This window comes from Chironomus tepperi, unplaced genomic scaffold (genome assembly GCF_022539635.2).
Source record: "Chironomus tepperi strain 1889 unplaced genomic scaffold, CSIRO-AGI_Ctep_v1 contig_214, whole genome shotgun sequence".
Taxonomy (NCBI): Eukaryota; Metazoa; Arthropoda; class Insecta; order Diptera; family Chironomidae; genus Chironomus; species Chironomus tepperi.
The window spans coordinates 120,571-139,598 of record NW_027226336.1 but is presented as its reverse complement, the minus strand read 5'-3'; the positions used below and the strand labels follow the sequence as shown (position 1 = coordinate 139,598).

General features: G+C 33.8%; 1 protein-coding gene across 4 annotated transcripts in view; it reads right to left on the bottom strand.

Annotated features, from left to right (window-relative positions):
• LOC139090099 (arfGAP with SH3 domain, ANK repeat and PH domain-containing protein-like) overlaps positions 1 to 19,028 on the bottom strand; it is a 58,701-nt gene that overhangs the window by 5,893 nt on the left and 33,780 nt on the right. For all 4 annotated transcript variants that reach the window (XM_070639794.1, XM_070639791.1, XM_070639792.1 and 1 more), the window contains exons 2-5: positions 2,817 to 3,035; positions 2,413 to 2,753; positions 1,892 to 2,054; positions 493 to 1,818 (exon numbers count right to left, since the gene is read on the bottom strand). In XM_070639794.1, the coding sequence (XP_070495895.1) occupies positions 493 to 1,818; positions 1,892 to 2,054; positions 2,413 to 2,753; positions 2,817 to 3,035 (2,049 nt within the window). The remainder of the gene's footprint in view (positions 1 to 492; positions 1,819 to 1,891; positions 2,055 to 2,412; positions 2,754 to 2,816; positions 3,036 to 19,028) is intronic.

Here is a 19,028-nt window from a genome sequence, read left to right as displayed (position 1 = left end):
TGGACTATGCGCGTAGTGGGCAAGCTCTTATTTTTCACGGTACACCTTGGTGATTAGCTTCGACCATAACTGTACACAAGATACGAATTATGGCATTTGAAAAAATTTTTGGTGATACACCAGAGAGCCGCGGCACACAGGTTGTCCACCACTAGTTAATGCCAATCCTAAGGCAATTCAGACAAATTTCTATAATCTGGACAATCCTCGACCCCCCAGAATTATCAATCTTATTTAACAAATTCTTCAAAGTCATCAAACTTTATCTCATTACTCAAAGTCCATTAACCTTAAGCAGCATAAAAATCAACACCAGTCAATCACAAAAAAATGTCACTTCAGCAGTCCAATCTAAATCCAATCAATCATAATATTCCTCCTAGATAAGTCATAAAAATTTTGAGAGATTCCACCAGAACATTTAAGAAAAATTTTGAAGAATATACAAAAAAAAAAAATAGAAAAAGTCAACAACGTCCACTAATAACTTACGCGTTCATCAAGTCCAGTATCATCATCGGAAAAGTCTGTTGATCCATCATCATGTGGTGGCGGTAAATTCCAATCTGTATTGATATGATCAAATGCACCTTTTTCTCGTCTCATTGCTTGCTCTAACATCTCTTTACATACATCACGGCCATTCTCAATGGCAAGATCAAGTGCTGTCTTGCTACTTGAATTTTTAACTTCAATATCAGCGCCAGATCGTAATAAAAGCTTCATACATTCACGTCTATCATATGCTGCACAAAAATGTAATGGTGTCATTTTACCATCATCACCACTTGCACCATTCGGTTGTGGATTTGTTGGCTTATTGAGACCTTGCGGTGGCATATTTTGTATGAGAAAATCAACAATATGTAGTGATGATCCCATTTCACGTAGTACGGCTAAGTGAAGTGCATTCTCACCGTAATCGGATGATGGTAATGGTACTGTAAAGTCAGCACCTTCTGCCCACACTTGTAATAGTTGACTGAGATCAGCATTAATTACTGCTTGTTCTAAATCTACCCTTAAATCACTCTCATCAGCACATGTTCTCATGATATAACGTTTAGCGACATATTTTGCACGAATAAAGTCATATCGTTCCTCCATACTCGAATCCGGATGGATTTTCATTGACTTGCCAAGTGTCGCTTCGAGAATTTCATTTAATTGATTATTGCCCATGGCACGTGCGATCAATAAATGTGCTGTCTTTAAATTATCTAATGTTAATGATTGTATTCGTGAGTGATGTACGCCAAGATCCCGATGGACACCACTACACTGTATACAGACGAGAATGCCGAAGTTTATGCTGATCCATGTCACGTCGTTTCTTGAGCCACAATCACAACATTGGTCATTTCCAGGAATATTTTGGATGTAACGTATAAGCGTCTTTTGGAGTTCCATTAATCCCGGGCTCATTTGTTGCTGGTGATTCTCGTGTTGGAAGGACTTGGTGAGGACTTTCTCCTTACAATTTATTAGCACAGACATCCATGCTTTTTGGTCCTGTTCGTCCTCTGCTTGAAAATGATATGGCCGATTATAACTGATGAGATCAAAGCTTCTTTTGTCATCTGGTACGGGTTTAATTTGGCAGGTTAATAGATTCACACGTGTTGGCGGTTTTGACTCATCCGCATGATATATGTCAAGGAATCCATCCTCTGTCACACGACAACGTCTCTTTTGCCACACGCGTCTCACTTTTCCTTCACTTTTCTTATATAAATGCCCGGATCTTGTCACACCATGATTCTTATCACCTTGTAATTGATGAAGACTATATGCTGTGCCTTTATCTGTAACTACATTCTGTTTGCGGAGGAAATGAAAGGAATTTTATTATGAAAATGACACCTAGTGATGTGGAAATGACAATGTTTACCTCTACTCTATCAAAATCTGGTGTACTACGAAGAAGTGTTCTTAATTCAATGAGCTTTTTCTTTTCCTCGTCCTGCTTCTGACGAATCGCCTGTAATTTCATCGTTAAATCCTCAATATACGTTCCAAAATGAGCAATTGTTTTGAGACCATCGGAGAAATAGCTACATGAAACGTGAGAATGAGAGGTGAAAATTGAAAATGTTAACTAAGAAATTATTTCCTGAAGTAAGGAAATTTTTGAGTGACAACAGCGCATTTTTGTGATCTGAACCTGATCTGAACCTGATCTGAACCTGATCTGAACCTGATCTGAACCTGATCTGAACCTGATCTGAACCTGATCTGAACCTGATCTGAACCTGATCTGAACCTGATCTGAACCTGATCTGAACTGACTCAAATTGAATCAAATTGAATTCAGATCGAAATGACTAAGATGCTCAAAAAGCACCCAAACAGCTGCACATGCCATCCAAAAAAGGTCCATAAGACAAGAGTAAGAAATATAATTCGACATACTTATTCTGAGCATGATAATATTCAACTAAATGTTGTAGCAATTCAATGCCTTTTTTGGTTTTGATTTCATTAAACTTTATGAGATATTCACACATTTGCAATTGAAATACACGCCGCTCTTTCTCCATTTCTTCTGCTATTTCAGCGGCTGATATTTCTGTACGTATCATTCCGACTTCTTTGGCTTGAGCTTTTCTTTCCTTCTCAATTTTGAGATATTTTGTGTCAAAATCTTTTGCTGCTTTGTCAAACGGTCGTTTCATTTCGCCTTTCACACCCCTTAATTCTGATTTGAGGAGGGAGTCAACGGGAAACATGATGATATTGCTGATGTTCTGCATCTGTTACAATAAAGATAAAAATTTACATAGAAATTAAATTAAAATATCAATTAAATATCATACCAAGGTCTTCATTAATGCTGACAATTCCTTCGTCACAACAGAAAATTTAAGAAATGCAGCGCCAATGTCTGGCTCCTCTTTCGATAATGCTACAGTTCCTAATCTCTCTAATGCACGCACCAAACACATTTCATTTTCGACATGTACATTGCCACTATTGTGAATTGCTTTTGCTGCCTTCTTAAGCTTTGACAATCCCTCACGATCGAATTCGAGTGTCTATAAAATGTCATAAATCAAAAAATTATTATTAGTTATTGTTGCTAAAAATAAGTCGCGCTATATTGGATAGTATGTCAACAAATAGATACGGAATGAGCCTTTTATCATCATTATTGATGTCAAGTCATTCACTCATCGTGCATGAACGAGTAAAATTCAGTTATAGTGGTGAGATGATGAGAAATATGATAATTTTCTTCCTTTTTGCTGTTTTTGTTGGTTTCGTTGAGTGCGATTTTTATGGATTTTATGGAGAGTCATTCAGAATGGGACAATAGGGAATAGCTCAGAGTGGTGGCTCTACACCACTCTATATAGGACTAGTATCAGGGGTTACAAGAATTTGATGCAAATTCAATACCAAGTTGGATACAACGACTGGTTTAATGGCATATTATTAGTGTATTTTACGGAAATACCAAAATTGGAGGAACATGACACCAGATATTGACGCCAATCCCTATCTCTGACTCAATCTCTTTGACAAAATTCCTCCCTATGAATGCATTTCTGGCTTATGAGACCAATGTAGCCTTAATTCACTTCACACCGACTCCATGCTGAATCACTTACTTTCTTGCCAAAATGTGCTTTAAATGCATTTAAAAGACATTCAATAATTCGGCATAATAATTCGTCGCAAAAGACATCCGGCATCGAAAAATCGAAACATCAGGCATTAAGCCGGAATACCCTGTTAATGACTAAACACCTTAGATACCACTTTAAGGTACCATAGTGGTATTGCTGTATCATGAAAGTATAATAAAATAACATAAAATCAGGCTACATTCCAGATTCAGGTGTTTTCTACCCCATGTACCTTCAAGTATACTCTGTATCCCAAAAATCAGGATCCCAATTTAGGGGATTTCGACATACCTTCAAGTCCTCGTGCTTCGGTGGCGGAATGGTTTAGTACTTCGGTACATAATCAACACCGATCTATCGATCATGGGTTCGAGACTTGGCATGGGAAATTTTTCACATGTCCTTTTTCGAATCATATGTAGTGGAAACGCGGCTCACAGCCTCCCTTTGAAGGCTATAGGCAGTAATGTCAAAAGGAGTTTATCCCACTATAAACTGTAGGTCTATTAAGTGCAGTGGTCTGGCGCACCCTCACTCGTTAATCAATCATTAGCCACGTATCGCCCTTGCGCAGCTCTGGATCTTAAAGATCTGAATAGAAAAGGTTTTATACCTTCAAGTCCTCACAACTTATGAGCAATTCAACCCCAAAAACTCGCTAACCATTCCCAATCATCCATCCATCACCACCATTATCTCTCCACATTAACACAATTCTTGTCTTGTAGGACATCCTAGGAGAAATTTTTATATTTCCATGTCAGACTAATTTGATTATCAACATTTTGTCGACTATAAACGGAAATGCCTTATGGATATAATTTAATACTGTATATATTTTTTAATAAGTGTGTTTAATTTGATTACAATAAAATTTCTCGGAACTTAAAGTCTATTTTTGGAAGCAGACATAAAAATATGTATAAATTGAAAATTAACACAATAATTTTTTTGTTCATCATCATTTATCAGAATTTAAATAATTCTGAGGCATGTATCACATGGCTTTTATGTCTGTTTGATTTAGTATATAATACATTCATTTGATTATCACTGATATGCTATACGATGTGGAGATAGGAATGAATTGTAAATTGAATGCCATGTGTTTGTGTAAATGGTAAATTAAGTAAATTGAATTGTGTTACTTTTTAATGTTTGAAGGCTTTTTGGAAGGGTTTTTGAGAATTTTTTAAAATATTTTTTAATGGGATTTTATTGATTAATAACTTAGTAACAGACTGGCTTCAATTCGGAGTGTAACCGAAGTCAGTATGGATTAGACATCCAAATAATAATCGGTTAATTTGGTCAGAGTACGAAATTACTCTTACTTGGTGCTAATTTGATTTAAATTCGGTATCATGCCAGAGATTACTATCACGCACTTGCCATTGATAATTAGCATACGGTTGTCGGCGATAGATCCAATTTCAGAAGCAAACTAAGAGAGTTCATGGATCACAATTGATCTGTCCGGCCTGCGAAGAAGACATCATGGCAGCCTAGTGTCCAATTTCGGCTCGATAAACCGATTTTTGATGTTCAGGACACCAAGTCGATCACATAGTTATATTAGAATTCCTAAGCCCCAAGCCCCAAGCTCTTGAACTAGCGGAAGGTTTCGAAGGATAGAGCTGTCTTTAGACATGCCATATGCGCGGCAATTGGCCCTCGTGCGCCTCAGACAAGAAAGAAAAGGAAGGAAGCCCGAATCTAAGCTTGACTTGCGAACTACTGAATGAAATTAGAAATCAAACCTTCTACAACAGAATATTCCCTAAGGAGCATCGAACATGCTTTCATGGTACAGAATTTCCGCGATTCCAAAGAACAGTTAGAGATTCATACTATTCCATCAATAAATCCCCAAAATTCCCATACCTTCTTAAACAAAACCTCATTAAATCCACAAAAATCCCTTCATCCATCGAACCGCGCTCACCTTTCCTCAATCACCCGCGAAAAACCTTCAAACTTGCCGCTTATATTTCATTGTGTCATCACTATCGATCACATTTTTTCGTACAGCTCATTCTCATGCATTTTCTACGGTTTACCCTCACTTTATGATTTTCAATGTCACTCAGCAATTTAAGGAGAACAGAAAAGAAAACTTAATAGAATTGGAACGTGCGCCAAAAAAAAAACAGTTTTCTTTGTTCTTTATCTTTACCGTTCCATACATGTTCACGAAATTTCTTCGGACACGGGTCGGTTTGTTGGATGTGTATGAGAATTTATGTGAGGACAGGTGATGAATCTCTTGCTGGTTTGGAGAATGAAAGGAAAGATGAAAAAATAATATTTTTGGAGTTCAGTCAAGCGTCACAATAATGGACACACCTGGTCTGCCTTTATTGATCCTTTTTTTCAGTTTCTTTCAACAATTTCTATATTATTGCAACATTTCATCGCGATGAATCCAACAATAACCATCTGTCGAGTGAGAATTTTTGAAATATTTTTTGTTTCCATTTTTTTCTACGTTGCGGATTCAATGAAATTGCTACGTTGCCATGCTACGAGTTATTGTACTGAACTAGCATAACTATGATAATTTATTGTTGATGATCTGTTATTTAATTTATATTTTCAAGGGGTAGGTCGTGCTCTATGATAATAAATTTATGTTTTTTCAAGTAGCTAAATTGAGTTTTTCCTTAACGTTGGCTTTATGTAATCTATGGGATGTGAGAGGAGACGTTGAATTTTTTTGTGAGTTAATTGAGGATGAGAATCTTGAGGCATGTCTTATTTTATGGAATGTAGAGTAGCTTTAGTCAATTTGATTTCATGTATTCGATTTTAAAGTCAATTTTTGATTTTGAACCTAATTTTCTTTATTCTAACCTTGATTTTTGTAATTCTAACTTTGATTTGAGTTCTAACCTAACTTTTCCAATTTTAACCTCACTTTTCTGGTTCTAACTACACTTTTTCTCATTTTAAGCATGATTTTTGAGTTTTAACCTCACTTTTCTGACTCTAACTGCACTTTTTATCGTTATAACCTTGATTTTAAAACTCTAACCTCAATTTTTCCAATTGTAACCTCATTTTTACTAATTTTTAATTTCTAATTCTAACTTCACTTTATGCTCTAGTTTTTATTCTCTACACCTTTTATCGTTATAACCTTGATTTTAAAACTCTAACCTCAATTTTTCGAACTCTGACCTTACATTTTTGAGTTCTAACTACAATTTTTCCCATTCAAACTTCAATGTTTGTCGCTATATTCTCACTTGTTCTACAAAAATTCAGTTTTATTTTCACTCAACCCTCACTAATTTCATTCAAACTTCAATTATGCGTTTGCAGTCAAGGCTGTAGTCACAAATGTATTTTTGAGGGGTTTGTATCGAAGATTTTGAATAGAATATAGAAATATTAGGGGGATAGAGTGTGTTTGGGACTTTTGTTTCGAAAAATACTATCAAATTGAAGAAATGCTGCAAATATGAAGCACTGTACACCAAATCCAATTCAAATCCCCTGTTTCTAGTCATCTTAGTCATCCTTTATCATAACCTAACCCAACCACACTTTTGTTTTCCCGAGCCATCATTTCCCTAACCTAACCCAACATTTCATTCACATAACCTCAAATTACAATCTAAAATATCTCAAATATCCTTACTTATCAATTTATTGCCTTACATAAGCATATTTTTTTATTAAAAAAAATTCCGCCTTATTTACATTTGGTCTATAAATTCCAAAAAAAAAACCCCTTTAAGTCTACCTTTTAGTCCTTTCAATTACTACGGATGAAATGAATGCAAGAAGAAGTTTATTTACGAGCATATCTTGTCATCAAAAAGCCATCAGCACAAGAACCACGAAGAATCGCAAACGAGAGAAGAGAAAATAATATTGTAAGTAAAAGTTTCAGGCTTAAAAGGAATGGAATGTCTTCTTTTGCTACTGCATACCGATAATGTGATAATCTTGAACTTAAGGGTGAATAAGGAAGTTATAGGAACAATTTTTTTGCTGATAAATTTGCAAATAGACACCTTAAAGCATGAATGAATTTATGATGTAGAGGCGCTTAGATGTTTTGGATTCTTAAAAATATCTTAATCTTTTTGGATAAAAAGGTAAAGCCTTAGTCCCTTTGAAAAATGATGCAAAGTTCAATGTTTTACTTTGGGAACTGTTCATGTCTCTAAAGAGCTGCGATAACAATTGTTCGAACAGTTCCTGGAAGAGCTTTGAATTTGTCACAATCTTTGTTGTTATGAAGGGATTTTGAGCATTTGAAGGGTTTTTGTGAATTATTAAGATGCTGTATTTGTATTTAGGATGTTCTGGTTGTATGAAGGATGTTGTTGATGAATATTTATCACTTTTGTGTCTGATTGTGGAGAAAATGTGAGTATGGATGGGGAGTTGATGAAGATATTCAGGGATTATATTGAAATTTCAAATTTGTAACTGATTTATGCTGTTAAAAGGATTAAAAGGGAGAGGAAGGGCTCATATCCTGTCAAATTGAAGCAATCATTTGGTCCAAAATGGGAACGAGAGTTGACAGTAAAACCCTCCTCCATACCCCCAAATGTTTTGCTCATTAACTTACTTACTATAGCTATCCTCCGATATGGAACCTAGGTCACTACAAAATGCTTTCCATCTGACTCTATTCCTAGCCTCATCTCAAAGTTTGTACAAGCTATCCCCCAATTGCACCCCAGCAACAATTCTTGAAAATCCAAGATTTTAAAATCTTCTCCTTCTCAACAGCTTGCTGTACTTCTTATGTAATTCAATATTTGCAACTTTTTTTTCCCATAAACCATCCCACTCAGTCACCATCCAACCCAAAGTAAAACATAAAATATCTTAAAGAAAAACACAAAACTCTTCCTCAACCCCAACCATCCCCAAAAGAAGTAACAACTTTTCGTCTTATTTACAATATAATCTCAAACCGCAAAAAATGGAAATGACCTTTCCTCAATGAACAGGGTCAGTAAATCTAAAAAGAATATCATTGAATTGGAAGGAGGAGGTGATGTCATTTTGAACATCATAAAGTACTATTGAAAACCATAACTTGAATCCACTTATTGAAAATTCATTTCATTTTCCACAAAAAATAATTTTTTTTTGCTCTCAAATTTTTTTGGGGGTTTTGAGAATGGGGAAAGGACACAAAATCGATGACAATTGATAAGAGTATTGATGGAAGGAGGTGGGGGACATATTGTTGAGTATAAAAATTCTCCTTATTTGATTGAAAACATGAGGAAAGTAAGGGTGTATCCAGAAGGTAGGTCAAACTGTCTTCTGACTTGTTCAAGCTTTTCTTTTACTGAGCTTTATTTGAGGACTTAAGGTTCACACGAAATAGGCTAAGATTTTGTATATCCGAGTAGCACATTGAAGTCGCTGGAGCACAGATATATCGCCTTGTTGACAGCAAGACGTACAGAGTCTTTAGGAGCTAGCTCAAGTCGAGCTAATCGAGGTCCCTCTAATCGAGGTTGAGTTCCTCTAATCGAGGTCGAGCTCCTCTAATCGAGGTCGAGCTCCTCTAATCGAGGTCGAGCTCCTCTAATCGAGGTCGAGCTCCTCTAATCGAGGTTGAGCTCCTCTAATCGAGGTCGAGCTCCTCTAATCGAGGTCGAGCTACTCTAATCGAGATTGAGCTCCTCTAATCGAGGTTGAGCTACTCTAATCGAGGTCGAGCTAACCTAAACTCGTTTATTCCGTTAGTCTTTACCTTAATGGACTCTTTTGCATGCTTTTCGAGAGCTGACAGCACCATAACAGCTGTATTTGGCTTGTTTTAAGTCAAAAAACAGTCATCGCATTAAATAATTGTCCATCAAGTCCATTAAACCCAATAAATAATTAAGCTAATGTTCAATTCCCTCAAAAATTCCCACCAAACACTCAAAATAAGTGCCAATCCCAAAAACAAACTCAACTAACTTCCATTCAACTTAGTAACATCAAATAACTGTTCAATAATTCATCCCAATTTCTCCCCAAGGAACCAATAAACATCGACAAGACAGGCAATTTTCCTCTCCTTATTTTCATCCCTTTACCAACTTCCAAATTCACTTTAATAATGAAAGGTTTTACATCGATTGATAGTTTTTCTTGAAAACCACATGGTCACAACACTTCCGTTTGTCTAGCTCATTCTAGTAGAATTTTATATTCTTAATTGTTCTTTATATTAAAGATATTATAATAATCTAATATCTTACTTCCAATAATAACAAATATTTTTCTGTTATGTATGCATGAAGATGACAATTCAATTCGACGATAAAGATAGGATTGTAAATAGAATGGAAATGAGAATGAATGAACTGCATGTGATATGTGACGTGACAGTCAATGTCTGTGATTTTTCAATCAAGATTGTTGGAATTGAAAGTGACAAAATAAGGAATTGACAATAGAAGCAGGAAATGGGGGAATATTTTGGATATAATTTGAATTTTATTGAAATTTGTCGCAGGCACAATTCAATATTTAGTTACTTCCTTTTTTTCATATTGTTATCTTTCATCGGAACCATTATTAAATGCCTTTTTCCTTCCTTCCACTTCTTTTGTTCCATTTATTAACGATACAATCGTCCTTTTTTAAAATGACTGCTTTTTGTCAACCAAATGAGCTTATGTTGTCATTTTGGGGTTGACTTTTATTTTTAATTGGATGACTTTTTCTATTGTTCTTGATAATGGTCAAGTACATTAGAGGTTAATCTGATGTTATGGGTCAGAATTATTAGGGGAGCATCATGAGTGACATTTCTGTTGGGTCAGTTACATTAACAAGAAGTTGTGTTAAAGCTTTAATAAGTGGACAATCGGATGTTGTGTGATATTAAAATTGTTAATCTTGAAATCTAGATCCAGGGGGTAGCTGGACGTTCTCTTAAATGAGAGTTCTGAAATTGGGATGGATGATCAGCAAAGCAGCGATGGTCAAGCGATATGCAAAACTATTAGGGAAACTACTTGTTAAATCATAGAAAATTGAAGCTTTGTGTCCAAAAGTTTGAGGTTTTGACACAACACCCTCTCCTCATTCATCCTCCCATTATATACGTAATTCTGTCTTGATCAGACATTTTGACTGAAACTGCATACGGCAAACGATTCAGAGCATCATCTAAAATATTTTGACAGTTCACAGGTTGCCAATCACTAGTTTAAATCCTTCCATGTTTGCTAAAATCTTGATACAGCTAGATCTAGCTATGCTTCTGTCACACTCCCCTGATGTCTTACAAAACACAGAGATCGAATCCAAATTGAGTCCACAACAACTCACTAAGAACAGACTGAAAGGTGTATAAAATCATATAAAACTTCACAAGTGCAAGCAGAAAAACATTCCATCTAAAAATTTAACGAATCTTAGCTAATCAAAGCCTCAAAATTTAAATGGACAACTGGTGACTTTCTGAATGAAAAGATATTTCGGGTAGACCAAAGAACTTATGGGATCACTGAGTGATCAATGATACAAAAGTGCTAGAAGACAGATCCAGCTTCCGACGAACTCTAAATACGACAATTCCTCGTGCTCCTTCGCCAAGAAAGTTAGTAAGTAAGCTAACCGAAGCGAACTCAAATCGACTTCGATCTCTGCCAAATTCTCCTGTCCCTAACTGAACAACTCTTTGGGGTGCTAGATTGCTGACTCTTTTCTATAGAATTAAAGCTCTTTTCGAACAAAAGGTCAATGAAGAGAAATAGGAATTTAATTTTTATATACCTATGTCATGTGTCAGATTAAGAAATGTATATGAAGCTCAAAAGCTAGAAGATCAAGAAGTCCACAAAAATTTTTTTGGAAATTTTTCGTGCCACATTTTGATTGTTAAGATCTGGCTTGTTTTGAGATTTAAATTGATTTTTGAGGTTATGCTCGTCACTACTCATGACCACTCATTTCTAATCAACAGTTTAATCAATTTTATTATCAATATCCCAATTAATAATCCCCCCTTAAAATGCGTCTAGTCATATTCACCCTTCCATTCAAATTTACCAGCAATTCTTCTTCATTATTAACAAAAAAAGGCAATATTAATAAAAGTTCTATCCATTGAAAATGTCCAACATTAATCGATATCCTTAACTGCCTTCTCAAACATTATTCGCACATTTTCCAATCATTTTTCAACTTAAATGATTCTCGAGATATTTTTAATGATGCACAATAACAGCAACTGACTAAATATACGGAAAATTCATGATATTTATTGAAGGGAAGGAAGACAAAACACAACTTTAAGGCATCAAGGCTTTAAGAGAGATCTCGTCAAGGACTTTAAATTGTTTTGTTATTATGAAATGTTGAGGAATTTGTAGAGGGTGATTGAAGAACAAAATGGATCTTGAGGTATGAAAGCTGTTAGAAGAATTTCAAGTATTTAGAAAAATAACCTCAAAAAGTTGGAATATTGTTTGAAAAAATTGGAAGATGATCTTAGAGAAATTTGAAATTCAACCTCAAAATTTGAATTTTAGCTTTACAAATTTGAATCATAAACTCAACATAACCTCAAAATTGAGAAATTGTCTTTAAAAAATTAATTCTTAACCTTAAAATTTAAGATGAAGTTTTGCAGAATTTTGAATCATAACCTCAAAAGTATGAACCTGACCTTAAATCATAACCCAAAGGTTTGTGGCATAACCTCAAATTTTGGAACCTAACCTTAAAAAGTTGAATCTTAACCTTGAAAAGTTGAATCTTAAACGTTAATTTTGGAAAATAACCATAAATGTTGGAACATAAATGAATGTTGAAACCTAACCTAGAAACTGAGAATTTAACCTTGAAAAATTGAATCTAAATCGTAAATTTTGAACATTATGTTATAAAATTTGGATCCTAACCTCAAATTTTGGAACATAACTTCAACAATTTGACTTATAAATTCAAAGATTAAAGCTTTAACCTTAAAATTTGATATCATAAGCTTAAATTGAGAACTTAACCTTAAAAATTTGAGTTTTGAATTTGAATTTTTTAAGTCAAATTTGAATTCTAACCTTAAATTTTGATGAAATAAACCAGAAACGAGAGCTCGAATTCGACTCAGATTTTATCAAAATTAACTTAAGTCGATTCCAACCTCCATTAGCTACTAAATTCGCGTCGACTTCGAGCTTACATAAACACATAACCTCAACAATTTGTCTCAAATACAAAGCATAACTATGATATTTGGAATCATAACCTCAAAATTTTGAAACATAACCTCAAATTTTCAAATTTAAACTGAATTTTTGGACCAAATCTCACAAAATTCTGATTTTTAGCCTCAAATTTTTAAATCATAACCTCAAAATTTTCTCTCAAAATCCACAACTACTATCTCAAACCCAACACAGCCAAACATCCCAACAAAGACAATACAACATCGAAAGACATAGAATGAGATAATGCAATAAGGGCCCCATTCTTCATTGAATAGCTCTCAAAGGCAATTGTCGTCGTAAGCATGTAAATGGAAAGTAATTAAAAAAAAGTTCCATTGAATGAAAAAATAAAATAAAAATTTATGTAAAATTATTCAAGTTATTATCTATCATCGAATGACTTGCCGTTGCTCAATTTGGCAAAATTTTCATTACTGTTAATTGTCAAATGATTATAATCTTGAACTTAATATCGTAAGTAATGACTTATTACACAGTAAATGACAATGATAATTATCAAGTACGTTAATTTGTTGATGATGATCGACTTGACATGCTTACATGTTGCTTTTATCACATGTATACCAGCTATTGTTCAGCATTATTAATGACATAATTTTTGAGTTAAATTTGATACGGTTTGATTTTCTTAAATGTCGGAATCACAAAACTCAATTAACTTTTTTTTTTTCGCACTTTCATCGATTTTGCAGCAATAGTCAGCTATTACCCAGTGACCAAATGACCATTAAATTGCTAATCTTTGAGTAAAATTGAATTATTGTTGTGTCTCTGCTGGTTATCATTTATAATTTAAAGTAAGAAATTGTGAAGGTTAAATGGATTTGTGGATTGAATGTTGTGACAGTTTTGAGGGATTGAAAGTGAAAGTGGAAAGAATTTTTTGTTGAGTAATAAACAGTAGGGGGATTTGAAGATTGTTGCTAAATATTGCTTGACATTTCGAACTGGCAAAAGGATCTTGAAGGTTGAGCCGGTGTTTTAGATGTTTTCTTCGCGCAGCAATGGGCCCACGTGCGCTTCAGTCACAAGTATGTAATTATTTGATTTGTAGCAATTAAATGAAGATCTTTCAATATTAGGATTTGAACCTTTGTCCTCAAATTAATAAGCTAAAGTATTGATCCAAATCACGGATTTTGAGTGGGATTTGAACTCACGTCATGTGATTTTCAGTCACATACTCCTACTACTGAGCTATTAGGGGATATTCGACTATATGACAATGTGCATTATATGAATTATACTTTTTCTGTATCCTCCTTACTCCTGCACACCCAATAACATACTGTTGATATGCCATTACAGGGGTTCCTGTACCACACAGACAGTCTACTGTAGCAATGTAAAATTAGTCTAAATACAGTTTAAAGAGAAGCCAGCCAGTTGCAGGCGGCATTTAAGGGAGGCTATGGAATGCAATGGATTACTGACCAAAGAGCTCATGGGATTGCTGTGTAAGCAACGATGCAAAATTGCTGGGAATTAGAAACTGGCAGAAGTTATCTAAAGAAAGATCCAGCTTTCGACGAATTCTAAATGCGGCAATGGACACCCCTGGGCTTTCGTCATGGAAGTAAGTGAGTAAGTATGGAATACAATTGATCAGTACGGCTAGCAAAATAAGTAAGTGGTCCAGCTCAATAGCCACAATCGCAGCCAATAATCTTTAAAATATTTCAAAAATTCTCACCCAACTCAACGCAAAAATTCTCAGAATGTTCAACATACTAGTCACATTTGCCAATTCTTTCACCCCATTTGTCCTCAAAATTCAACTCAAAATCCACTTTTCAAAAATCTACAAAGCCTCTTTATTCCACCAAAAAAGCTTCAATTTACAGCCATAAAAAAGCCTCTTTTACATTCATTTATTCCATCCCATCGCAATCAATTGACTATCAAAAGTATTTCTATATATACAGCATAAAAATATGTAAATAAAATTGAATTCCCAAATATGCGACACATTTACTCCCGGTCTCTATGTCGGTCCGTGCATTGTCAACAGCAACATATAGCAAGTGCCTCAAGTTCAATTGTTTATTTTTAGAATAAATTCATTCTTATTTCACATTCATAGAAATAAATAAAACTGAACAGCAGCAACAACAACAAGCAAGCAAATCGAAGAAAAGCAAAGGCAAAAAAATCAATTTTCAACATAATAAAATTCCTAGTCTAGGCAATGAAGACAAAATCCTATTATCAATCATTAATATAGCTACATATACAGTCAGGATGGATGAATAGATGTGAAATTGATGAGAAACATTTATTGTACAAACAAAAAAAAGAGGCATTGACAGTAGCAGAGGAGGAGGAAGCTATTGTTGTTGCTGTATCAATTGATAGACTAGAAGGAGGAGCGGATGAGAAGGGATAATGCAAAATAGTTGATTAGAATGGAGAGATTAGAGCGCAATTAAAGTGATATGGAAGTGATGATGAATTTGGATGAGGATGTTGCTAGGCTGGGATGAGATTTTGGAGTTTTGGTTGAATATTTTGAGCCAGAAGTCTAGGCAGGAGCATTAGAGAGGATCGTATCAGAGAGCTGGACATCAAACCAGCTTATCAATCCAAACTTATAGGGCTGATTTTCATGCCTCATGCAGCAGAATTCTGGATAATTTATGTAGAATGTTAGGTGCTTCATTTATGCTTCTCAATAAACCCTCTGTTTCGGGCTAAAAAATTTCTTAATCGTTTAATAGTCCAGCCCAAGACCGGACCTCTGACTTGGTTTTGCCGGATTTGCCTTAAATTCGAATTTGACACCAAGTCAGTGTCACGCCGGCTTGGTTTCAAATTTTGGGTCGATTAACTGACTTGAACTATTCAGGTTCGTTGAAAATGACTTTATTTCGAACCTAAAACTCCTCTTATGCTATATTGCTGCCTAGAATCCCACTTAGAATCCATCTTACCCTAACAGGCAAAGAGCATAGGAGTATGCTAAGAGCAACGCTCACGAACATGGTCATTTTGTATGTTTAAGGTGAGTACGCTTTCGAGGGCTTGTACTTTAGCCAGAAGATTTTCGCAAAATATCGGGACACTTCTAAGTTTGGCACTATTTAAAAATTGGTCAAAAATTAATTTTTGTATAGAATTTTCGACTTTTTGAAAAATCTGGACATTTTGATGCTTTGTCGGTACACAGCACCAAGGTAGAAAAGTACAGCAGTGTCCCGGCAAAAATACACCAGATGGCCCCCTAATAGGCAAATGGTATGCTTTCATGGTACAGAAAGACCACTACGGCACCTAAAACCTGTCTCTTTACCTGTTAAGATTCATTATTCAAACCAGCCAACCAGTCAAAATTACCACAATTCCTCCCAACCCCAAATAAATCAGCACCAAAAAAGAATACAAAAAGTCCACTTATTTACAAAAAAAATCATTTCTTTTCCAAACCATCGCCATCATCTCGATCATTCCGTTCAGATATCATCTCCATCATTCAGTAATTGATGCTCAAATAAAATTATTTACTTTTCAGCAAGAAGTCAATTGACTCTCTCGACCGAATTATGTAACACAATATTACTGGCGTAACAGAACTCAAAATAATGCAATTTGCAAACTACTTTAAGAGATTTCCAACTGATTGATGGATTATTGAACGTTTATTTCACATGTGAATAACTTCAAAATTGTGTCTATTGTTGAGTCAATAAAAAGCAACAACTACATGTGCATATGAAAAATTGGTGCCGAAAATCGCACACAGCTGTAAAAATTATTATTATAATGATATCGAAAGTGGTTCAATGGAAAGTGAATTTGTTAATTATTCGACACAACAAGAACATGCTGTTAATAAGCAGCTCACAAAAATTGTGTATAATAATGGAAATATGTGAACAATAAAAAAAAGTTATGGACTTGAAAATTTATTTTTTTTTTTCGGACGTAATTGCAGTTGAATGAATGAATAAGTGTACTTGGATTGCTATTGTTGAGCTACTGTATGAGTCAGTTAACAATTTTGGGGGGATTTTAATGATATTGATTATTTTTGGGTTGGATAAATGTGGAAGTGCCACTGAATATGTCAGATATTGACAGAATAATTTGATTGTGGGGTTTGGTGATGTAATTGTTGGGTAGTTGAGCTAGTAAAGTTGGAATTTATGCAAAATTAATTGAAAGCTGAGCAAATGATCTGAAAATTTTGCTAAATAATTGAAAGATGAGAGTTAAAAGTTCTTAAATTGAGCAACAAAGTTCAAAATTAAGCAACAATGAGATCAAAAATTTCACAAATTTAATAGAAAAGTTCAAAAATTGAGTTCAAAAATTGAGAAAAAAATCAAAAATTTAGCAAAATAGTTCAAAATGAACAAGTATGTTCAAATATTGAGCAAAAGAGTTCAAAAATTGAGCAAATATGTTCAAAAATTGAGCAAAAGTGCGAATTTAATTCGAAAATTGAACAGAAAAGTTCAAAAACTGAGCAAAATAATTCAAAAATTGAGCAAAAGAGTTCAAAAATTGAGCAATAAAGTTCAAAAATTGAGCAAAAGAGTTCAAAAATTGAGTAATAAAGTTCAAGAATTGAGCAATAAAGTTCAAAAATTGAGCAATAAAGTTCAAAAATCGAGCAAAAGAGTTCAAAAATTGAGCAAAAGAGTTCAAAAAATTGAGTAATAAAGTTCAAAAATTGAGCAAACAAGTTCAAAAATTGAGCAAATTAATTCAAAAATTGAGAAAAATTGTTCAAAAATTGAGCAAAAAGTTCAAAAATTGGGCAATAAAATTTAAATTGAGCACAAAATTAAATTGAGCAAAAAATGTTCAAAAATTGAGAAAAAAAGTTCAAAAATTGAGCAAAAATCAAAAAATGAGCAACAAAGTTCGAGAAACTTGCAAAATTGAGCAACAAAATCCAACAATTCAGTCTAACTTTCAACAAATGACCATGCAGACCTGTTGACATACCGAACATCAATTCCAGAAAATCAATAATACACAACTTTTTTGTTTCTGTCATGTTCTTTTGTGTTAAACTTTTATTTAATTTAATTTAATTTTCACGATTTCTGTATGGTTAATTATAAAATTATTATTATGATTTTTTGTATTTTCAATTCTCTTTAACAATGAACGTGGGCATGAAGAAACTCTTAATTCACTATTTTTTTTCACGCTAACGATGTCTGCATTTGTAATGCTTATGAAATTTTAATTTTTGTGTTTTTTTTGTTTTGCATCATTCTGAAATATTTTTATTATTTCTGTATTGCTCTTTCATCCTTTTTTGTGGCCTTTCTTCTTTCTCGCAAATCGACAATTTTTTGCTTTTTTTGTTTGTTTAAGTAAATATTTGATATATGGGGAATTGGCAAGACAAATAATGAATAAATTAGAATGGAAGAGCGCCATTGGGATTGTATGGATTGCTTGAGGGTTTTACGAAGAATTGAGATAAATTTTTGGTGACTTAGTAGTATGTCCGGTCGGTATGGTAATCAGATGAATCAATAACAATCGAGATTTTGAGATTTAGATGTGTGTTTTGATGGCTTATAAAGCTACATTTGGTGATTAAAATGAGTTTGGTAGAAAATCATTTAAATTCAAATTTAACGTATTTGTAAAATTCAAAAATTAGCAGAATTTAAGTATAGTTTTTAAAAGACTTTCACAAATTTAAATTTTCAATTATTTCAAATTTACCAAAGTTGTTAAATTTTGCAATTTAATAAGCTATAATTACTAAAATCTAAATTTTTCAAAACTAAATTTCAACAAATTCAAACTCTAATTTCAATAAATTTTTAAAATTTAACGAGTTTTGCAAATTCAAAATTAACAAAAATTCAAAAATTCAAATTTTAACAACTTTTATAAATTTTTCAAAAATTTAAAATTTAAACTTTTCAAATTTAAAAATTTAACCCAAACTCAAAATAATTCAAATTTTCCAACGACTTTTATAAATTTCAAATTCAATAAATCCAAAAACCCCAAATCTACATTTCTAAATTATCCAAAAAATTTCATACATCCACTAAATTACATTAATCATTTAAATTAGAATTTCAACATTAAGATTGATGATCATTTCGTCGACATAGTCGTCATAGCTAATGTTCATGGCACCATGAGATTGAGACCTGCTGTGCATTACAAACTTCTGTATTTTTATTCAGTTCTGTTTTTTTTACAATAAACA